The sequence below is a fragment of the Tachyglossus aculeatus genome, chromosome 12 (genome assembly GCF_015852505.1).
Source record: "Tachyglossus aculeatus isolate mTacAcu1 chromosome 12, mTacAcu1.pri, whole genome shotgun sequence".
NCBI lineage: Eukaryota > Metazoa > Chordata > Mammalia > Monotremata > Tachyglossidae > Tachyglossus > Tachyglossus aculeatus.
The window spans coordinates 44776911-44800607 of NC_052077.1; the positions used below are offsets into that span (position 1 = coordinate 44776911).

Sequence of the window (23697 nt, forward strand, 5' to 3'; positions counted from 1 at the left end):
AGTATCATTATCTGTACAATGGGAATTCGATACCCGTTCTCCCTCCCCTTTAGACTACAAGCCGAACGAGGGACAGCATCCGACCTGACGATCTCGTGCCTACACCCAGAGCCGAGTCCAGTGCTTGGCACAAGGTAGGATCCCAACCAAGCCCACCGTTCTGATTAGAATCAGTGTCGCTCAAGGTCCTCCTGCCTCAGCACCCCCGCCGTGCCGCCCCTGCCACGCCCATCCTTCTCTCTCCACCATGGGCAGTGGGCACCGGGTACCTCTGAACATTACTCTGCTGCCATGTGAGCTGAGAGTAGCATTGGTTCAACTGGTGCATGATCAGATGGACTTGCGGAGACGCGACGTTGCTGGGCATGACGCTGTAGGGACCCGTGAGGAGCGTCTGGAGCAGACAGGACAGGGTCTGCAGAAGAACGATCCAACGGTCAGAAGAAACCCGGGTCGACTCCTGAGGCACCCCCATCCACCGGCCCGTGAAGCCAGGCCCCGGAGCGCCTACCTGTTGGTCTTGCATTAGGGTCTGACAGATGCTGACGCTAAAGTCCAGTTGCTTCTTCAGCTGGTTGATCTGCTCTTGCCACTGCTCCTTCTCTTCCACGTGAGACAGTTCGGACATCCACCGCAAGTTTTCCTGCCGCCGCATGCTGATGTTCTGCTGCCGGGCCTTGGCCACGGGCCGGAGGTTGCCCTCGGCGGAAAGCGGGCGGCTCTTCTTCCACCTGCGGAGAGGGGGAAGACTTGGCTGAGCTGAGAGACCTTTCCCCAGCTGGGTGTGGAGAGAAGTCTTCACAGAAGCCTCTCCCCAAAGAAGTCTCAGTTAAGCCTGTCTCCAGCGGGGAGTGGTGCACCAAACTCAATTCACGCCTGCTGCGTTGCTGCATTTTGGTATTTTCACCCATTCTCTGCCCTTGGGCAGACACACAGAGACCTGGTATTTCTAGGTATGTCTCTCCGGTTACAGCACGCACTCCTTATGGCCAGGGAAGGGGTCTGTCTGTTCTCTCTCATTCATTCATTCAATCGTATTTACTGAGCGCTTAATGTGTGCAGAGCACTATACTAAGCGCTAAACTCTCCCAAGAGCTGCTCAGCAAACACCACCACTCTGACTAGTAACTCTGACTCTGACTCCTAGTACAAAGCCCCCATCCATTTCTGTAGGCTGGCTGGCCTGCTCTAGAAAAACATCCAAGAGTCATGGAATTGGAGCTGTCCTACCTGGCGCGGCCTGCTGCTGCTGCGGCCACCCAGCCGCCCGCCCAATCGCCCGCCCCGCACGGAACCCTGTTGGCCAGGGTCTGACGCAAATACTTGGACTGTCACAACCAGACATCGGCGATCTGGCATTTGCAGTCCAATCCAGGAGTCCCCGGGATTCTGGGAGACTTCGCCTGACTTCCCTCCACTCACTCCCACGATCCTGGGAAAAGGGTTAGGTGTTTGACCTTGGGGCAGGGCCTGATCAACAAATCCATGGAGAGCCTTACTGTGTGCAGAGCACTGTACTAAACACTTGGGCGAGTACTGTACAACAGAGTTGGAAGAGCTAGCAGTCTAAAGACGGAAGTAGACATTTAAATGAATTACAGGTATGTACAAAACTGTTCTGGGGCTTAGAGTGGGGTAAATAAAAGTAATAATAATAATAATGACATTTGTTAAGTGCTTACTATGTGCAAAGCACTGTTCAAAGCACTGTGGAGGATACAAGGTGATCAGGTTGTCCCACGTGGGGCTCACAGTCTTAATCCCCATTTTCCAAATGAGGGAACTGAGGCACAGAGAAGTGAAGTGACTTGCCCGAAGTCACACAGCTGACAAGTGGCGGAGCTGGGATTACAACCCACGGCCTCTGACTCCCAAGGCCGGGCACTTTCCACTGAGCCACGCTGCTTCTCTGGAGTATGGATCCAAGTGCAAGGGCAAAGCAGAAGGGAAGGGATAGGGAAAATGAGCACTTAATTAGGGAAGAGCTCTTGGAGGGGTTATCATTGTAACAAGGCTTCAAAGGTGGGGAGAGTAGTGATCTGTCGGACATGAAGGAGAGAGGGAGTTCCAGGTCAGAGGGAGGATGTGGGCAACGGGGCAGTGGTGAGACAGGAGAGCTCAGGGTACAGCAAGTAGGTTGGCATTAGAGAAGCAAAACGAGTGGGCTGGGTTGTAGTAAAAAAAATCAGTGAGGTAAGTTAGGAGGCAGCGAGGTGATTTAAAGGCTTTAAAGGCGATGGTAAGGAGTTTCTGTCTGATGCAGAGGTGACAACTGCAGGTTCCTGAGGAGAAGGGAAACATGGACTGAATGATTGTTTTAGAAAAATGATCCAGGCAGCAGGGTGAAGTGTGGACTGGAGTGGGGACAGACAGGAGGCAGGGGTGTCAGCAAAGACGCTGATGCGAAAGTCACGGCGGGACAGAATGGGAGCTTAGAGCAGAGTAGTAGCGGTTTGGATGGAGACGAAAGGGGGGATTTTAGCCACATGAGTTGAATGGAAGAGCTCTTAGTACAGTGCTCTGCTCACAATAACCGCTCAATAAATACAACTGATTTATTGAGAGAGATGAGACAACAAAAATGCCAACACCGACAACACCGAGCTTTAGCAAAAATACTCATCGGAATCTGGCCACACAGAAACAGAGACCTAGGAGTTCCCATTTGGGCTTGTGCAGGGCCTTGTGGCCAAGTCACTTCACTTCTCCAGGCTTCAGTTTCCTCACTTGTAACTTGGGCATTCGATACATCTTCTCCCTCCCCTTTAGACCATGAGCCCCTGTCTATCTTGGGTCTACCCCAGTGCTTAGTACAGTACTTGGCATATAGTAAGTGCTTAACATTTACCAGTTATTAACATTTATCATAAATGAATATAGCAGTGCTTATCGAGTCTGGAAACACCTCACAAAATTGTCCAGAGCCTTCTTTCTGTACGGGGCATTGGTTGTCCCGCTGACAAAGCCAGGTAAATAACTAATCCAGAGAGTGGCCAAAATTCATCCCTCGTGAGACCAGTGAAGCTCAGGGGCTGAAGGTGAGAGGACCTAGCCTCTGAGCAGCAGGGGCCATGGGCTCTCTCCCCACAAGTGTTCACACTCCCAGGAAGCTCTGCAATGTCCCAGTCCTGTCATCCCCCCAGAGCTCTGGGGAACGCACGGAAACAGCCACATCCTTCATTGGTGTGGGGGCCACAGTGAGGCTGGTTTCTGCTTCCCAACACCCAGACAACGGGAAATGCCCAGGTCTCGAACTGCTGTGCCCTTCAAATGCCGGGTCTGGGAGAATCACCATCCCCAGTACTCTTCCAAGCGAGCCCAAGACAGCCCAACCCTTGCGTAATGTTCCCATCTCCGGGGCTTTGGAGGGTGGCTCCTCCATCCCAATTTCACACTCAGTTTAGCCTTCCGAATGAGACGCTAGTGCTTACCTGTCTTTATTTCCCTTCGGTTCATACGGACTTCGACTCAGACTGCGGCGAGGATGCATGGAGACGTTATCATTAGAACTGATCTCTTGGACGTCCCTTTCCTCCTCTTCCTCCTCCTCTTCTTCCTCGGCCGCCACTGCCCCCCGAACGATTGCATCAGAAAGGTAGCTGTCTTCTCCTCGGTCTTCTTCGCCGAGCACACACTGTGGGGAACCTCCCCAGGTTGCCACTGTTCTACTGACGTTGGAGGAGAGTTCTTAATTACTTTCAAATATGCTCAAGCCCGAACCGTAGCTCTTAAACAATAATCTATCAACAGAACCGATGGGGTGCTGACCGTGTGCAGAGCACTGTACTCGGTACTGGGGAGAGTTTGAAACAATGAGTAGACACAAGCACGTGAAATGTGAATACATATTACTGACATTGATTCTGCCTTCAAGGAACTTACAGTTTAATGAGGGCAAAAGGGCTATGTAGAAGATGGCTGCCAGAGCACTGAAAGTGAACAAGTGACAGGTGGGGAAATTAGAAATTAATCAGAGAAGGGTGCCTGGTGGGGAGGTGGTCCCAGCAAGGCTTTGAAAATAGGGAGAGCAGTAGTCTGCCGGACCTGAAGAGGGAGGATGTTAATTAAGAGGTCAGTGGCAGGAGGGATGAGTACAAGGCCCGGGTGTAGATGAGCTCGAGAGGAGCAAAGTGTGTGAGCTGAGGGATAGCGGGACTAGAGAATGGATAGTGCTTTGTGAGGTGGGAGGGAGGAAAGAGAGCAAACTGCGTGTCTCCAAGCCAATGGTCAGAAGCTTCTGCTTGATGCAGAGAGGAATGGGCAACCATGGGAGGTTTCCTTGGAGTGGGGAACCATGGGCCGGCATGGTCTTGCATCTCCAACCTCTCACCTTCCCAACTCCGACCCTCTTGGCTAACTTGTGCCAGGCTTTGTTGGCTGCTCCCTGCCAGGCTGACAACCCTCTTTGCCAGCCAGGGGTTCTGGGGCCAAGGAGAGGGAAGCCCCCGGCCCGAGACCTGCTCTCTTCCACGGTAAAGGTGACCTGGAGTGCGGGCCTGAGGATGGGGGCGACATTCAAGCCAGGGGTTCCAAAGGTCCCCTGAGGAACTCTGGGGCCAAAGGAAAGGGGCAAGAAGGGGAGGTGAGCCTCTCTGGGGGAAGGAAGAGTGCCAAGGAGTCCCATGAAGCTACTGCCTTGCCTACCTTGGAGGAACTGGAGAGCCCACCTAGCTCTAGTGATTGTTCTAGTCCACTGGGCTGGGCAACTTTAGCTCCTTCAATTCCCACAACAACCACCTGAGACCGGGTTTGGCTATTGCATTCAGGCTCTTGCCCCGAGTCACGTCAGGTGATCTGGCTGCCCCCTCAGTGAGCCAAACTACTTTCCACCCAGGCCAGGCGCTACAAATGCACACGCAACCATTTTCAGTTTCATGATCCTTGACCAGACCTTGGACCATAGCAGCGCCCGAGACACACCACCCTGTACTTGTTCTCTCCTGCTTCACCTCCACAACTCAAAACTTCACCTCAACATCCCCCCTCCACAGCACTTAAGCATATATATTTGTACAGATTTATTACTCTATTTATTTTACTTGCACATATTTACTATTCTATTTGTTTTGTTAATGATGTGCATATAGCTTTAATTCTATTTGTTCCGACGAATTTGACACCTGACTACATGTTTTGTTTTGTTGTCCGTCTCCCCCTTCTAGATTGTGAGCCCACTGTTGGGTAGGGACCGTCTCTATATGTTGCCGACTTGTACTTCCCAAGCACTTAGCACAGTGCTCTGCACACAGTGAGCACTCAATACAATTGAATGAATGAATGAACTCAAAAGAAATCCCAAATCTCTAAACAGCTGTCCACTCTAAAAAGTTCCCGAGGCAGAGCCAGAGCACAGCCTTGGGAGTCAGAAGGACACGGGCTCTAATCCTGGCTCTGCCACTGGTCTGCTACGGTGACCATGGGCAAGTCTCATCACTTCTCTGGGTCTCAGTTACCTCATCTGTAAAATGGGGATTGAGACTGTGAGCCCCATGTGGAACAGGGACTTTGTCCTACTTGATTATCTTGTACCTACCCCAGCGCTTAGAACAGTGCTTGACACCTAGCAAGTACTTAACATAACCACTGTTATCATTATTAAAGTGACGAGAGGATGGTGACGACAACAGCGGCTGGGCCTCGCGTCGAGAAGGACGGATCAGCCTCGGGTAGGAGACGTTGGGACTGAGCATGCACGCGGAGGATGGTGCTCGGGGCTACAGTAGCGTCACTTGCACGCTCCCATGTCCCTACCCAATGGGTTCTCGCTAGGGCAAAGGGGCGGCATGCTGTCAGTGCACGCCAAACATGGTTCCACGCAGGATACACTGATGACCAAAGTGAACGCAGCCTGATGCCACTGCCGCGATGGAGTGCTCTGATGTGTTTGCCGGGTTCCACGCCCACTTGAGCCAAGATTTTCCTGGCTGGGCCTGCCCCTGTTGTGGAATGCTCCCAAGAGGTTCTTCAGTCAGAAACCCTCCCCCACCCCACCCCACCCCAGCGGGCAGAGCTAGGACTCGAGCCGGGACAGCTCTCTTGAATCCCGGGGCCGTGCTCTCTACACCGGATGGCCCAACAAGGCCGCACAAAGAGCTCAAAAAGGGACATCGGGCCATTTCGGAATTGCCGGCTTACTTTTCGGTTCTACTCTGCTGAGGGGTTCCCTGGATTTCTGACCCATCACTTCGGATGGAAGCAGCAACCGCTGACGTGGTTTCCGCTAGCTCTCTCCTCCTCTGATGTTCGGCCATCAGAGCTTCAAGTTGCTTTCGTCTCTGGCGTAACTCTTCCCTCAAGATTTCATGTCTACACATCTCGGACCACAGCTAGGGAAAAAAAAATGCAGAATTAAGCGTTTCAGGCAACCAGAAAGGAAGTTCTTTGGCTAATTTAAAGCAGGAAATAGATGAGAATGCGCTCTCCACACAAAAAAACAGTTCGTGAAAGGCCCATCACAACCAGATAAAAATAGTAACTAACAGTGAGGGCCTTTCATTTCCCTCATTTTAAACAAGCACTCTGGACCACGCTGAGCAAATACTCAACAGTATTAGACACACCACTGCTGAAAACCAGGTAGAGCGTTTAGACAATGAAAATTAGGTGGCAGGTGTAAGCTGTACAAAACAAGGGAAGGCCCGAGTGGCCAACAAATCTGCTTTCCCAAAACAGTGAGCCAACTGCTCCGTGAGCCCAAGCCCCAGGAGTCCAGATAACTGGTCCAGTCTGTGTGAAAACATCTGGCCTGAAACAACACTGGTTGCCACCCTGCCCAAAGTTTCTAAAACTGCCAAGTTTTGTTTCTGGAGCCAGTTGCACCTAAGGACAAATGGGCATATTTCAAACTATTCCTCTTTCCCTCTTCTCAAAATGAAGGGCTGAGAACCTCCTATGAGGCGGACTGAGGAGTTAAAGAGGGCAGGACCTCGTTATCCACGGCGGAAGAATCTGCAGGCTCAAACATGGCTCTTCTTGAGGGAGGGTTTCCATTTGCGGTGACAGCCAGGGTTGAGGTGACAGCTGGGATTCGCCTCTTGGTGGAACGATGACCCACATTCCTGGCTGACAGCTGAAGAACAAATGAAAGCTGCCGTCGTCTTTGGGTACATCCACTGTTTTTTTCACACACTTTAATTCGACACTACAACATACTGAACTCTGCAAGCATGTGGGGATCGCTAAGCAAGGAAAGGCAGGTCCAGAATCACTTCCAAGATGCTAAAAGGCCAGATACTTAGACCCTAAATACCTGGCATTACACACCTCACCCAACCCATTCCTCCCCAACCCCATGGGGTCTGATTCTCAACACTCCTCTTCGAGAATAATAATAATAATAATAATGATGGTATTTGTTGAGCGCTTACTGTGTGCCAGGCACTGTACTAAGCGCTGGGGTGGACACAAGCAAATTGAGTTGGACACAGTCCCTGTCCCATGCGGGGCTCACAGTTTCTATCCCCATTTTACCAATGAGGTAACTGAGGTCCAGAGAAGTCAAGTGACTTGCCCAAGGTCAAACAGCAGACAAGTGGTAGAGCTGGGATTAGAACCCATGACCTGACTCCTGGGCCGATGCTCTATCCATGTTGCTTCCCTTTTAATGATGGCATTTATTAAGCGCTTACTATGTGCAAAGCACTGTTCTAGGTGCTTTCTCTTTCCAATTAGCTTCCTCCACTAGAAGAGAAAGGAAGCAGTCGACTTTCCCACACCAATCCTGGGGGACAATGGATGAGGGACAGGGGCCCAGAGCTGGGGACTCCTCTTTGTGGCCCCATCCAGGCAGGGAAGGCTCCATCCACTTGCCTGTTTTGCTCCTGGGGCCACATCCACCCAGATCCGTCTCTGCGGACTTCTGGTTCTCCAGCTCTCTGGGGCCGGCCCCGAAGGTCTGGAGTGGGCCATACACAAACTTCTCTGGCCCAAGAGAGCCCTTGAAAAGCCCTGGGCCTACTGAGTTTTCGGAGCGGGGCCCCCAGAACTCAGCCCTTCTGGATGGAGGGCTCCCTATTCCAGGCAACTAATCCGGTGGCCCTGCAAGCCCAAGCCAATCCACCAAGGTGCTCCAAGACCTTGGTGGGCCCAGAGGACCCCTACCCGCTCTTAGGTACCTTCCCCTGTGGGACCAGTGTAGTAAGTGCTGGGGTAGATACGCAATAATCCGATCCTACAAAGGCCTCACAGTCTAGGAAGCAGAACAGGTTGGAATCCCCTCTTTGAAGATGGGGGAACTGAGGCAGAGAGAAGTTAAGCTGACTTGCCTAAGATCACAAAGCAGATAAATGGTGGAGTCCGGATTAGAACCCAGGTCCTCTGATTCTCAGGCCTGGGTTCTTTCCACCAGACCAAGCTGCTTCGAGGGGCCAGGGCACTCCTGCCCGAGATGGTGACTTGCTGAGGTGAGCAACCATTCACTGGATTCCAACACCACTTCAGGCAGGAAGTCACAGATCAAAGCAGCCCACTCTGGCTTAACTGGAGGGGTGTAGGGCCACCCCCCTGAACCTGTTGCCCAGAGCATCGGATCAAAGAGTCAGGTTCCTGGGGGCCTGCTCCAACTAAGCCCCTTTCTGTTCCTGATCAGACCAGCCCTCAGCCACCTCGGTCCCCACCAACTGTCCAGGAATTGACTCGGGCCACTTAACATTTATTCTCTCCCTCGACTAAGTTCTACCTGTCCATTTACGTCTGCCAACAACCCCACCGTCAGCCCTGGGCGTGGACTGATGTATCTAAAAGAGGGACAGCCCAGGTGTCTGCACGCAGCAGGGGTCAGGAAATAGACTCGTGACTTTTAGATAGAACTAATATTTTCCGGATCCTTCTTCACTCAACAGAAAACTCACTACTTTGAGCAGAACAATAAACCTAGGAGAAAAATCTTGGGAAAACTCATCTAGACTTGTGGAATCAAAGTTTCCGAAGGAGTCTGCTCAGCGCTGGGGGGCGAGGGGGGAAATCTGTTTCACTCTGAGCCCTGATTTGCAAGGTCAGGTTTCTACGGGGCCACTGAGAAGTGCGACCCATCTCCTCTCCTGGTGTTCCAGGAGTGGACGAACAGCCCACTTTTATCTACCTGTAGGTCGGGACACTCCTTCTGCAATGCTTGAATTTTTTCTTGAATATCTATCAATTTCTTTCTTTCTTCTTGTAACTGCTTGAGCTCTCTTTGTTGCTGCTGGAGTTTGGCTTCGTAGAATTTCTCTCTAAAATAAGAAGTGCATTTGGTTTTGGCCCAGGCAGTCGGCCAGGCCCGAGACCGTGTGGCACCCAGAAGCCCCGACTTTGAGCATACCTGGATTTGTCATCGGGCCGGGCATCTCGCTCTTTCGCCTGGGCCCCAGCTCGGGCATTACCGGTGTGTTGTTCGGCCGCCTCCTCACCCGCTGGGAAGAAGTCGCTCGGGCCTGGGGCGCCGGCAGACCCCGTGGCTGGCTCGGCCTCTCCGTCCTGGAGCAACATAGATATGACATGCGATCACCTCACTGCCTATTAGCCCCAGTGATCTCAGAAGCTCAGAACCAATTCCTGCCATGGTGGAATGCTGGTGCCTACCTAGTTTTCCCCTCCCAGATCCCCATCACTCAAAAGTGAACAGTGAAAAAGGATTTTGTGAGAGGTTCTTCCTAGGCACAGAGTCATACTCCTTTCTCCCCATTCCTCTTCTAGTTTTTACAGGGGAGGGTTCCGACTGACTTTGAGGACTTTTCCCCACCACAGGCAGCCAGGAACTCCTTTGGTTTTCCCAAGCTCGGATGCAGCTTGTGCTAGATCGTGGGACAATATGTGTGCTATTTCCAGGCACATCCCACTCACAGTGAAGTACACAGTCGATGGTGTCTCCTTCAAGTACAAAGGACAACTAAACACATAGGTAGAGACAAATAGTGAGTAGCCTCACAAAACGAGAACTGCATATTTAAAAATGACTTGAACACCTGAACCATAGTGACAAGATCCTGCAGGTGCCTGAGTTTCTCTTTGGCAGAGATCAGTCTGTTGATCTTCTGTTCCCACTCGGCATCTTCAGCCACACTGCTCCTACAGCTAGAGAGGGAGGCTTCACTGACTCCGTCTTCTTCAACAGCTCCCTCCTCCTCCTCTTCCTCCTCTCCCTCCTCTTCATCCTCCTCCTCATCCTCCTCTTTCTCTTCATCTCGCACCACACAGCCACCTCGGTCGCTTTCCGAGTTGTAGTGGCGGTCTAAAGAAAACACACACACATGCCAGTGTAATCACAGACGGTCTATACCGAAGGAGCACTAACAAATGGATGAATCGATCAATCAATCCCCGGCATTTACTGAGCCCCTTCCATGGGCAGAGCACTTCACTGACCACTCGGGAGCGGGCAATGGCATTAAGACAATGATCCCTGCCTGCCCACATGTCGTTGACAGTCTAGCAGGGGAGATGGAGGAAAAGGGGCTTAGACTCATTTAAGTTGATAGGGCGGGTGAGACATATACTGAAATGCCCAGGGAGTGCAAAACGACTGGAGTGCCAGTTGGGGAGTGTAGACATTAATCAGGGCAGGCCTCCTGGATGGGCGTAGGGGGTGGGGGGATAACTTCAGGAGGGCTCTGATGATGGGGAGAGTACCAAATGGTGGCCAGAGAGATGTGGCTGAAGCGGGGAGGAGGAGGTTCCCTGCCTGATTCTGGATCATTCTGAAAGGCAGGCAAAACCCACAGCCAGGCCACTGGGGCTAATTTCCAGACTCACCTAGGGAGGAAGACATATTTAGAGTCCGTAGGTTGGCGGACCTGTTGTTGATCTCGCAGTTGGTATTGAGGGATCGCCCATCTCTGTTATTGGCAGCACCAGGAGCAGCAGTGTTACCATTCCCTTCACCCCAGCTAGCCGTTCCCTGCGCATTTCTGGAGGAAAATGATACCATTCTGAGCCTCTGAAAGAGTACGGAACAAGATATGGACAGCTCCAAATAACCGCCTGACCAAAGGCTAAAGGGGCGTTGGGAGAAGAACGTTTCCAATAAAGTTCCGCCTCCTCCTCCTGTTTCTCTGAATTTAGGCTCAGTGACCAAGCTCCATCTCGGCCTCCCTTCTGAACGGGCTGGGGGCACCTGGTGAAAACCCGCATGTGCACTGTCCCTCGAGCCCAAGGGGAGCTCAGTCTCCACAGGACAGGGCCCCAGGGGGGCACAGAGGTGCCTTCCACTCACTTCACCCTAGAGAAGCAGCACGGCCTAGGGGAGAGAGCACAGGCCTGGGAGTTAGGAGGTCATGAGTTCTAATTCCTACTCCACCACTTGTCTGAGTGACACTCTGGGCAAGTCACTTCACTTCTTTGAGCCTCAGTTCCCTCATCTGTAAAATGGGGATTAAGACTGTGAGCCTCACGTGGGACAACCTGATGACCTTCTATCTACCACAGTGCTTAGAACAGTGCTTGACACATAGTAAGTGCTGAACAAATACCATACTTATTATTCACCCCCTGCCAAGGTCACACGAAACAGCCCTCCTGGGGTTTGGACCAACAGCTGCCGTCAATAAGCCGGGCAACTTCCCAGTTGGAAGATGTGGTGCTTCTGGCCTTTCCTGGCTCTTCGGGGAACCCAATAAATCCCTACTATGAGCATTTAAAGATATCTTTTAAGAATTAATAGGGAAGTTTAAAATCGGTTTTCATTTTAAAGTTAGGGAGATGATGCATGAGCATCACACAGACAGCTGGAGCCCAAGAGATATCTGGCTTCAGAAAAGGGAAGGGGCAGAGGGGCTCCTGGGGGTCAATTCTAAGGACCGGTGGTGGTGGGGGGAGCAAGCGGTTGCTTCCAGCCCTTGCCTGCAAATGGTGTCTAGAGGCACGGGCTGCAGGGCTACAGTGCGGCTCGTGATGGAGTTACAGGGGACGAAGCAGAAGGGCAGCCCTCTCACCTGAGGTTGGTGACTGGCTGGGGAGTCTCCCGTGTGCAATCATCTTCTGACTCTTCAGTCTCCTCCTCCTCCTCCTCTTCCTCCTCCTCCTCCTCTTCCTCATCTTTGGGGTTTTCATTCACAGCATCAGTCATCATATCAGACGTCTGCTCAAAATAATGAACTAATTCCCGTAACTCGTTCAGCCTCTTCCTGACTTCATTCAATTTCCTGGAGAACAAACAGAAGATGACTTCAGATGTCCCCCAGTAGGGACTCAACAAACAAGGGCATCGAAAATAAAAGCCATCATAATACGGTAGGCTCATCATCCTTCCCGCTCCTCCTTTTCCTCCAGCACATCCAGCCAGTATCCAGACAGTCAGATAAAATAAATTCACTTGGAACACAAAGATAGCCACATCTGGGGCTAATTCTGAAGGACAATTTGGGCCGCCACCAAATTCTTCCTGCCTTTCCTTCGCCTTCCTTTTTCTCTTTGGCTGCAGGCTAAAACAACTTAACACATAGACAAACTCGGGGTTTCCGTTTCAAAAGGTTTTCCACCTTGATTCTCTACAAGGAATAATGCAACTTCTTGGTAACCATGTACAGGAAATTTTAACCCTTCCAAATACTCGTTTTTTAAAAAGACTAAACACTCTGGACCACTGACGTCTTACAACAGCTCAGGCCCACCCTCTCCTGGGACAAAGGTAAAAGGAATGTGTAAAGTGAATTTTACTGGAGCTTTTCAGTGGGGTTGAGATGCTCTTCCTCTTCACTGTCATTCTGAGAAGCTCGGGATTCAGGAGGAAAAGGGCCAGGCGACCTCAGACGGTTGGCCCCACCCCCGGCTGCCGGGCCCCTGGGGGCCGAGGCGGCAGCAGCCGCTGCTGGACCTCTCTGATGATCCACGCTCCTTTGCGGGGTGGCGGTCACCGGTGAGACTAAGGAACAGGGAAGATGATAAACCCAGTCAGACCCCAATGAAGTGGCACAATTTAATCAAGAGGGCTTCTTCCCTAGTTAGTTAAGCCCTCATTTCCCTACTCACCCTCCCTTCTGCAGTGCCTATGCATTGGCTGCGTCCCCCCTTAAGGACTGTGATACTCCGTCTTGCCCCCACAGCACTTATGTACAGATCCTTCTACTCTGCCGTTTCCCCAGTCTGCAATTTGTTTTAATGTCTGTTTCCCCCCGACCAGACTTTAAACTCCTTGTAGGCAGGGATCTTGTCTACCATCTTTATTGTATTGTGCTCTTCCAAAAGCTTAGTACAGTGCTCTGCACACAGTAAGTGCTCAATAAATACTAATGATAATAATATTAATGGTATTTTTTGAGCACTGACTATATCCTAAGCACTGTTCTAAGCACTGAGGTAAATACAAGAATATCAGGTTGGATGTAGTCCCTGCCCGACATGAGGCTCACAGTCTAGGTAGGAGGGAGTAGGACTGATTCCTCATTTTACAGATGAGGTAACTGAAGCCTAAGAGGGAGTAGGACTGAATCCTCATTTTACAGATGAGGTCACTGAAGCCCAGAGAAGTTATGTGACTTGCCCAAGGTCACACAGCAGACACATGGCAGAGCTGAGATTAGAACCCAGGTCTTCTGACACCCACACCTGCGCTCTTTCCACAAGGCAAGGCTGGTTCTCTAAATACCACTGACTGATAGGAATACCGGCTGTACTTGGGTGATGATTTAGATGACAGTAGTAGTAAAGGCATTTACTGCACACTCACTGAGTATGATGCACTGTACTCAGTGCTTGGCTAAGCACACCGGGGAGAAAGGGACACATTTCCTGCCCACCATACTCTGCCAATCTAATAATGGGGGAGATTTACACCATGATGGACACTGAAAAATGATTTCTTTGGTTCTCAGCATGCTGCTGGTCAGAAAAAGGACCCCGTATGGCGATCACCACAGCCTCTGTCCTGGACACAGAATATGGACTTTTTAAACGGTTTATACAATACTATGACAGAGGAAGGCCAAGATTCTTGGAGGTGAGAAGGAAACCCCACCTACCACTGCTCACTAGCCTTCCACTCTAGCCACATAACCAGTGTGGTTAGTTAGCGTGCCAGGAAGCCACCCACTAGAAAGGTGACAGAATAGCACAGAAGTGGCCCAAGGACACTCCCCCAGGCAGGCAGAGACAGACAGACAGCCTAGGCCAATTCCCACACAGCTGACCCAGGGTAGCGAATTCAGGCCAGGGTCTCCTCTCTGCTGACTGCACTTCCTATGCCCTGCAAAGATTTCTCCTCCTCAAATACTCAGTGACATTGGAGAAGACTTTTGGCTGGGAAGGAGACCTGCAATTAATTATTGATTCACCTGTCCTTCCCTGCAAAGACAAGCATTGAGGGAGCAATCTCCACCCACCCGCAGGAGGTGGGGGGCCCTAGCAGAGGAAGGTAAACTAAGTGGCCAAAGCATTGCCTCGGTTCTCCTGCCTTTCCACACTCCACTTCTACATTCCCTAAATTTCCATTTCCCTCTCTTCTTGCACTTCTTCCCAAGCATGCAGTAGAGTGCATTGCACCCCGTGGGCATTCGGTAAATTCTATTGTGACTGCACACGATGTCTGTGGTCCACTCTATAGTTTCCAAGTGCCGCTGAGCTCTGCTTCCTTCAGAGCTCAGAAGACTGGCCTAGCACATTGGGAGGAGCAGTGTGACCTAGTAGACAGAGCCCAGGCCTGCTGTGTGACCTTGGGCAAGTCATTCCTCCGTGCTTCCATTACCCCACCTGTAAAATGGGGATTCAATACCTGTTCTCCCTTCTACTTAGGGGTGAACCCTACATGGGACAGGGACTGTGTCCAAACTGAATATCTTGTATCTACCCCAGCTCTTAGTTTAGTGCATGGCACATAGTAAGCACTAACAAGGACCATACTTATTATTATTACTGGGCAGTTCCATTTTCCTTTCATTGCCGAGACTGGGAATACTAAGATTTGTTTCTGGGGAAAAAAAAAAAATCAACCACAGCCCTTCCCCTTTGCAGTGTAAAACTGAGCATGGACCCCTTTGATTCCAACCCCCCGGCAGACTAGATGGCCTGGGGGGGCCACCATCCAGGACCCGGGTGACTTACAGGAGGAGTTGTTCAGATGCTGGTCTCGAAGAGTGTGGAGTTCCCCTAACAGTTTGTCCATTTTCTGTTTTTTTTCCTGCAACACTCTCATTTTACTAAAAAGCTGCACTTTCTCGTCTGCCGGCGGCTCTGAGGCAGATGAAGTCCGGCTGTGGAACACCTCCCTGGTCAGAGAGAGGCTTTCTGCTTGCCGCCGATTATCCGGAACAGCCGTCGTCTTTGGGAGAAAGCACAGGACAAATATCTGAGCAGAGCTACTGTGGTAAGGACTGACTGGAAGGAGGGTTTTCACAGGTGGTGTGGCCTGCTTCAGCTCTGTTCCTCACACAACTGCATAGAAGTTTCTCTATTACAGCATGAGCCCAAACTGTCTTTCCATATGCCACATTCAGATTATCACCCAGGAATAGACCCAATTTTGTTTTCCCACTGATGGCCACCTGATATCTTCTGGTGTAGCTCAATAAGCCCCAATTCTCAGGAAAATAAATGGAACGAAAGCAGAAAATAAAGGCCCCTGTGCTGTGCTTACCTTATCATCATCATCATCAATCGTATTTATTGAGCGCTTACTGTGTGCAGAGCACTGTACTAAGCACTTGGGAATTACAAGTTGGCAACATATAGAGACAGTCCCTACCCAACAGTGGGCTCACAGTCTAAAAGAATGGGAAGTGCCAGGGCAAGGCAATTTTGTTGTCCTTGTGGATGGTGTCTACCAATTCTGTGGCATTGTACTTTCTCAAGGGCTTAGTACTGTGCTCTGCACGCAGTAAAAACTCAATAAATACCACTGTTGTGGTACCTTTCACATTTGTAATGACTGACTATGTGGCAGTTCTGACTTGCTGAAGCTACTAGCCCAGCTGTTGGCCCAGGGAAAAGAGTCTAGCCTGGGAAACAGAAAGCCTGGGTTCTAGTCCTGGCTCTACAAGTAGGGCAAGCCTGCTGGAGCTGGGCCATCAGTGGCACAAAAGACCACCCTAAGGCATTCTACAAGACGGGCAGGCCCAACAGGAGCCTTAAAAACAGCTGGCTAATAAGGGCAGCAATGACTGCCATGATTACCAAGGAAACCACCAGCCATGGTGCGCGCTAACACATGGTATTGGCATTGGCTATAAAAAAGAAGTGTGGGCATTCTGCAAGATCCTATGCCTTGCTCACCAACTGTCTCCCTGCACCCTGAGCCCCAGCAGGAACATGGCTGGCAGGGCCAAGAGAAGGAGTGGCACTGCACAAACCACTGGCATAACAATCTAGTGAGACGCCAAGAATACTACCAGAGCGACAAACTCTTGAATCCGGGCCAGCCCCGGCTCTGGATTTTGACACAGGGGAACCAGGCAAGGGAGCTTGGGTGGCTCAGGGCAAACCATCTTCACTGTTGCACCCACAACTCTAGCACATGTCCTAATGGTGGTAGCAGAATGGCCCAGTGGATACAGCATGGGTCTGAGAGTCAAAAGGACCTGGGTTCTAATCCTGCATCTGCTACTTGTCTGCTGTGTGAGCTTGGGCAAGTCACTTGACTTCTCTTGTAGACTGTGAGCCCACTCTTTTAGACTGTGAGCCCACTTTTGGGTAGGGACTGTCTCTATATGTTGCCAACTTGTACTTCCCAAGCACTTAGTACAGTGCTCTGCACACAGTAAGCGCTCAATAAATACGATTGATGATGATTCTCTGTGTCTCAGTTACCTCATCTGCAACCCTTCAAAGCCCTACTGAAAGCTCACCTCATCCGGTAGGCCTCCCCAGACCGTGGCCCCCTTCGGCTCTGCTCCTCCTTCCCTCGGCCCTCCCCGCCCAACAGCACTTGTGTACATATGTACATATTTATTATTCCACTCATTTTATTAATGACACGTATATATCTATTATTCTATTTATTTACATTGACGCAATCGATGCCTGTCCACTTGCTTTGCTTTGTTCTGTTCTCTTTCTCCCCCCTTCTAGAATGTGAGTCTGTTTGGTAAGGACTGTCTCTACTTGTTGCCTAATTGTACTTTCCAAGCGCTTAGTACAGTGCTCTGCATACAGTAAGCGCTCAATAAATATGACTGACTGACTGACTGAATGAATATTAGGTGCTGGGGAACATACGAAGATATGGTCCCTGGTAAAAAAGAGTTTACAGGCTACCGGAGGAGACAGACAAAAATCATTTCTAGGCAGGAAGAAAGAGTAAAGGGGGACAAATCTGCGCAATTGGTTGTGTTGCTGCAGGTCCAGCTCTGAGCCCGGCCTCGGAAGTGGGGAGGCAGGTCATGTTATTAGGAAAGAAAACGAAATAGACAACCTGAATGATCTTAGCCCATCACCCCCACACATTCTTTGCCGGTGAATATGGTTTCAGTTCGTCTCACTCACTTTATTTCTTCACAAAAAAGTTACCTGAGAATCATGAAGCTGATTGTGAAAACGCTGAATTAAGTCATTCAACTCTTCATTTAATTCAGATGTTATACTTATTCCGGATATGCTACCGGTAGTTTCGGTGACAACTAGAAGAAAAAAAAATATTTCTATCTATAAACTCATAGGTATTTGGGCAATTAAAAAAAACCCTCCCAAACATATCCGCTGCATTTCTTCATGTCCCTCGTGTGTTTTTAAAGTATTTACTCCAGAGTAGAATCAGAGCTTCCAGAATTTGAGACAAATGTGCCTCTCCACTTTAAAAGTTGAAAGTCTCCAAACTGACTCCCCAAACGAGATTCCCTAAGCAGCACTGGTAGAAAGGAACCTTCAACCCTGGAAGGGTCTTTAGTCCCGGCCGGCCTGGCCTAGCCCAAAACATCCAGGTCACCATGGCCAGGAAGCCAGGTGGGAAAGACAGCAGCCTAATTGGTTGCTTGGGCGGGGGCCGGACAGGCAGCGGGTTGAGCACCCGGGCTTGGACCCTCGCTTGTTGAATCTGTTTCCAGCCTCCGTGGGAACAGAACTGAGGAGATGGCTGTTTCTCTTGCGCCTGCCAGTGCTGGCCTGGCGATACGGGAGCATAACTTCCAGCAAACCCCGCGCACTGAGCTCCAGAAAACACTATGGTGCAACGTGCAGCCAGTGGTGGGCCACCCCAACTCATTGGGTCCCGATGAGGCCTGGCTGAGTTCTGCTAGTAGAGGTGCCTGGTAGCACAGAGAACCAAGCTCTGAGCACGGAGGATAAGCCAAGAAGAGTATGGGTGCAGCACGTAACTCAGTAGGGCCTTGGGCTCTGTTTTCCGGGCCGGTGGACTGTCTGTGGAGAGCAGCGTTGGGGACCGAGAGGTGTCAAGGCTTCCTCTTCCTTCTTGGCAGCGACAAGAGGAGTCCCCGCGATACTTTGGCTGTGCTCTGAAACCCCAGTTAGGGGTTGGAATGTGGGCTGGGCCCTGAGACTACGACACCCACCCAGGGGGCTTCTCTGGGAAGCATCCTACCTGAGTCATCCATCACGGCAATGGCCTGCTCCGCTTTGTGCTGCAGTGCTAAAAGGGCGGCCTGTCTTCCTTGTAAAGCTCTCAGCTGTTCCTGCTGCTGCAACATCCTTCTCAACAAGTCGTGCTGTTTCTTCAGATTCTCCAGCTCTTCTGTCGTCTCCTGCTGAGGCTCTCTAGCCTGGTAAGAAAGGGGGAAGAAACACATGACTTCCCAATACACCAACTATTACCAAGGCTACTCCAACATGAATCACACACCACAGAACAGGCTCAGAAAGGAAGAGAGCCCAAATTATAACGAGACACAGAAACGGCGCTCTGTTGAGGGGAGGGGGAAGGGAGGTGGGATCAGTCAGAAAAAAGCCTACTTTCACTGGGGAAGGAAAATGTTCATGAGGTGATAAACAGGCAGCACCAGTCCTTCAGAAATCCACGTCTTTCCCCCTCCATACATCTGAGCAGGCACAAGATTTGGAGATCTTGAAGAGAGGAGGAGTGAACGGGGATGTGCTTCCAAACATGGACTGGCTAGGCTGAGCTGGTAGTCAGGGCACGAGAGGAGTAGGGGCCAGGTGGAAATACCATGAAGCGCTTAGTACAGTGCTCTGCACACAGTAAGCACTCAATAAATATGACTGAATGAATGAAATACCATCTTTCCACACTCCTTGAGCAAGTGGGTTACACTTGCTGCCTCCACTTCCTTGCTTCCATTTCTCTCCTTGACCCTCCTGTAGTCTGGCCTCCGGCCCCTCAATTCCACAGAAATGGCCTTCTCTAATGCCAAGTAATGACCTCCTTTTTGCCAAATCCAATGGCCTCTACCCTAACCCTCCTCGACCTCCCTCTCAGATCCCTTAACCACTGTGCACCACCCCCTTCTCCTGGAAACATTATCTAGCCTCAGACTCACCTACACTGTCCTCCCCCGGTTTTCCTCCTAGCTCTCTGGCCACTCCTCGGCAGTGTGTGGCACATAATAAGTGCTTACATACCATTATCATCATCATCATTTCGCAGACTCGTCCTTTGCCTTCCACCTGTGAACTGTGGGGGTCCCTCAGAGCTGTTCTGGGTCCCTGTCCAATCTCCACCAACTCCCACTCCTTTGGGGAATTCATTCCCTCTCATGGCTTCAACTAACTTCTCTAAGTGGATGATTCCTAAATTTACCTTTCCAGCCCTGACCTCTCTCTTCTGCAGTCTCACATTTCCTCCTGTCTTCATGATATTTCTACATGTCCAAACTTAACATCGTTATGGGAAGGTAACATATCACATATCTGCTGATTCTGTTGTATTGCACTCCCTCAAGCGCTTAGTACAGTGCTCTCACAAAGTACTTAATAAATATCATTGATTGATTAAAGGTATCCAGAAAAGAGTTCCCCCCTAATTTACTTTCCAACTGTACGAATCTGGGGCAGACAGAACCAGAAGGTGGCTCTGGCACTGATAAAAGAACATTTTGAGCATTTCTTATCATCAAGAGACATAAAGATAATTTCCCACTCTCAGATCGACCCATGGGGAAGCTGTCTCAAAACTAGAGTTGGATTTTTCAGTACTCAAGAAGTGCTCAAGAAGTAGCAGAAAGCCATCAGGAAGTCCCAAATCAACAGTAGGGAAACCAACTTACTTGGAATTCCCAAATAGCATTTTAAGAACAAACACAACAGTGAGTATTTTTCTGAAGCAGATGGCAAAAATCACTCTGTTAATCATTCAGAACATTTTGGTCTGGTATGTGAAAAGGGAATATGAATGAGAGAAGAGTGAGCAAGAGAGGAAGACGGTAGGAGCAGCGGAAACGGTGCTAGTTTTCAAGTCTCCTCAAGGGAGCCCTGGGAAGTGGTCCTAAGAGAGCGGTCGCTGCACATTTTTGGCCGGCACGACCCCCTACTTTCAGAGCAGCTCCGTCGCCGTGCCCTTTGGGATCTGAAGTAACATCAACATCTGAAACCTGCTCTTGGGAAGCTGCAGGCCTTGGTTTGTCCTGTATATGGACTGGGAGACTTACAGATGAAGAGAGCCCTCCTTTCAGACATAGGGCTCGGTATTAAGTTCTGAACACACACCCCCATTTAACGTACAGAAGAGAGCATTGCCTTTATGAAACAGGGTGGCATATTCATTTTCTCAACACACAGTCTTGAAGCAAGCTGAAAAAACAGTATAGTTTACTAATCCACCCAAACCGGTTTCTCTCCTTTCCACATGTTGGCAGGAAGATGAATGCCACACAAGCACCTTTTAACTTGCTTAGTGAAAACGGTCACTCGCTAGGGGCAAGGGGCCAAAGGCTAATCCTCACACTGTTTTAAGCTACTGTTCCTCATCTGACCAAGCCCATTTAAATTCATCTTGAGAGATGGCGCAAACAAAGAAGCAAAGATGGTTGGCATTTACAAGTATGTTACTGGCACAACAGTCATTCTATGGGCTCAAATACCCAGGATATGTTTCTCTATTTCAAAGGAAAACTGTAATTCTGAAATTTCTAATTCTAAATGAGACCTCTGTCGAGATCTGAAAAAGAAAAACTCAGCCTGGCTTTCCCATGGGGCTCATGCCGAGGTTCATCTCCACTGTTGCGTACAGTTGCACCTGAGGACTGAATTATTTTCAATGTATACTTTAAATATTCCCAGGAAAGTTTTGGGAAGTTTTCTTGGCAAGTTTTCTAAGGAAAAAGATGAGGCTCAGGAGCCAGGAAAGCTTCAAATGAAAACCTCCTTACCCTCATTACTACACCTGGAACCTATAGGGAAAGCAGGAGAAGCAATGTGGCCTGGGGGAAAGAGCCGGGGCTTGGGAATCAGAAGACCTGGGTTCTCATCCTGACCGCGCTACTTGCCTGCCATGACTGTGAACAAAGTCATTTCTCTGCTCTGGAACTCAGTCTCCTCTCCTGTCCAAGACCTGTGTCTAACCTGAGGATCTTGTATCCTCCCCAGCACTTAGTACAGCACTTGCCACAAAGTAAGTGCTTAGTAAGTACCACAGTATTATTATTAGTGGGGAAAAACTAAAGCTGGTATCTTCCTGGTTCCAAAAAATTTAAGTCACTGAAATCATGGCTTTTTGCAGTCTTGCTTCGGGAATTAGACGCTAGATTATAAGCTCCTTGGGGCTAGGAATCAAGTCTACTAATTTTATTGTACTCTCGATACCAAGCACTTAGTACAGTGCTCTGAACACAGTAGGTGCTCACTAAATACTACTGACTGACCAAGGAACCCCCAACAGGGAAGTGTCAGAGACACAATTTGACCCCAACTAGCAATACACTATGATGAGCCACTTTTTCCCCCACAACATTCATCCATTCATTCAATCGTATTTATTGAGCGCTTACGGTGTGCAAAGCACTGTACTAAGCATTTGGGAGAGAACAATATAACAACAAACAGACATATTCCTTCCCACAGTGAGCTCAAACTTCTCCCGACTAAAGCTAAATTTAAATAAAAAATGGGAACAGTAAACTTATCTAGATAAAAATAATACAGTGGATTGAAATCATTAGCACACCATTTCTTTTCTATAAAGTGAAAAATTCATTGATGTGGGGTTTTTTTTTAACTGAAATCTTCAACATTAAATTTACGTGTTTTGTGCTCTCCTTTGAGCTTAACCTACAGCAAAAGAATGGCAAGATAATATCTTCATCATCACTCGTATTTATTGAGCGCTTACTATGTGCAGAGCACTGTACTAAGCGCTTGGGAAGTACAAATTGGCAACATATAGAGACAGTCCCTACCCAACAGTGGGCTCACAGTCTAAAAGGAATCTTCTGGAAAAGGAGAAAAAGAAGTGTACCATATTCATTTCCAGCCCCTTAGTTACTAAAGTTAAGCTGGCTTTACTCATTTCCAGCCCCTTCATTACTAAAAATATCTTCTGGAAAAGGAGGAAAAGAAACGTACCATCTTCATTTCCAGCCCCTAAGTTACTAAAGTTAAGTTGGCTTTATTCATTTCCAGCCCTTTCATTACTAAAAATGACTTTACTGTGGTGTCTGAAGCTTCAGACTGCACATCAATGTTTAGCGACCTGCTCTCAGCTACAGAACCAGATCCCACAGCTGAACCTACAGTCTGAACATTCTCCTCCTCCTCATATCCTCTACCCTGAAATATTTCAGGAATATAAATCATACAACTACTAATAGGGGGAATAGAGATAGCTTTATTCTGGCACTATTTCTTGAAGGTGACTGAGCTTATCATCGTAGTTGTCGGCATGTCCACAGCCTACCTCTACCCACACGGTACTTCAATCAGAGAAAGCGGCAAATGTCTGAAACTTACGAGCATCTTTTGCAGAAATTTCAGGTATGACTTTTCTTGTTCTTTAAGATGGTCTAGCAGGTGTGAGAGGCGTTCAACATTAGCAGACCTTTCATTTTTCTCTACAAGATCATCCCTCATGGAACTAGCCTTGGCAATGTAGTCCCGAATCTGCACGAGCTTGCTCACAACCTGCAATACAGTCAACACAATTGTACAGGCCACCAATTGACACCGCAGTCAGGTCTGTTGCCTTTTCATTTACAAGAAAGCAGTAATCCAAGCCAAATATCCATTCCCTGCTCAATTGGCAACGGGTTCATAGTCAGGGCACAATGAGCTGAAATAGGTCCTGAGGGGAAAAGTCACAACGTAATTTAAAATTCATGACATTTTGTTACAGAGCCCCAGAAAAGTAGACTTTGAATTAACTGCAGGTGGATGAGCCAAAATCCTTCCTGTAAAGGGCAGCTAGCTGGGTGGGAAAGAGCAATTTTTACCCACAATTTTCAAAAGCCAATAAAGTTTTACAGTAGAGGTAATTTATTTGTATAGAAATTGCATATCAATCAGAAAGACCATCTAAGTTAGCGGTCCTGCGGAATTATCCACTAAGTTCATCGTGTTTTAGTTTATGAGGTGACAAAAAACAACAACAAATTGGGTTTGTTACCTGGCTACTGTCTATAGCTGGCTCGCCTCTCCCACTTTCTTCCGAAGCTTGGCAATTCTGCAGACAGTCCTTACCCCGGGCTAATGCAAATGATTCCTTACACTGCGATGACCCAGTACTTTCTCGCTTTGGTGGGCCGGGAGCAGCATCTTTGCTTTTGTTTGTGTTGATCTGCAGTGACAAGAAGTTGTATGGCTTTCTGCTCTCACTCAGCTGACGTTTGTTGTTAGCAGCTGTTGCTCGGCCTTGAGAATCACTTCCGATGCTCCGCTGTTGGATGCGTACATGTGCAT

At 49.3% G+C, this 23697-nt stretch overlaps 1 protein-coding gene across 6 annotated transcripts in view; it reads right to left on the bottom strand.

Moving 5' to 3' along the window:
- The window catches only part of PCM1 (pericentriolar material 1), a 68113-nt gene that overhangs the window by 32397 nt on the left and 12019 nt on the right, over positions 1 to 23697 (bottom strand). For 4 of the 6 annotated variants that reach the window (XM_038755023.1, XM_038755027.1, XM_038755022.1 and 1 more), the window contains exons 4-19: positions 23405 to 23674; positions 22753 to 22923; positions 18437 to 18614; positions 17410 to 17519; positions 15010 to 15226; positions 12631 to 12835; positions 11907 to 12116; positions 10729 to 10883; positions 9942 to 10207; positions 9299 to 9453; positions 9080 to 9209; positions 6926 to 7069; positions 6136 to 6326; positions 3432 to 3668; positions 512 to 731; positions 270 to 415 (exon numbers count right to left, since the gene is read on the bottom strand). In XM_038755023.1, coding sequence (XP_038610951.1) covers positions 270 to 415; positions 512 to 731; positions 3432 to 3668; positions 6136 to 6326; positions 6926 to 7069; positions 9080 to 9209; positions 9299 to 9453; positions 9942 to 10207; positions 10729 to 10883; positions 11907 to 12116; positions 12631 to 12835; positions 15010 to 15226; positions 17410 to 17519; positions 18437 to 18614; positions 22753 to 22923; positions 23405 to 23674 — 3005 coding nt within the window. The remainder of the gene's footprint in view (positions 1 to 269; positions 416 to 511; positions 732 to 3431; positions 3669 to 6135; positions 6327 to 6925; positions 7070 to 9079; positions 9210 to 9298; positions 9454 to 9941; positions 10208 to 10728; positions 10884 to 11906; positions 12117 to 12630; positions 12836 to 15009; positions 15227 to 17409; positions 17520 to 18436; positions 18615 to 22752; positions 22924 to 23404; positions 23675 to 23697) is intronic. The other 2 variants (XM_038755026.1, XM_038755021.1) reach the window with 1 other exon arrangement.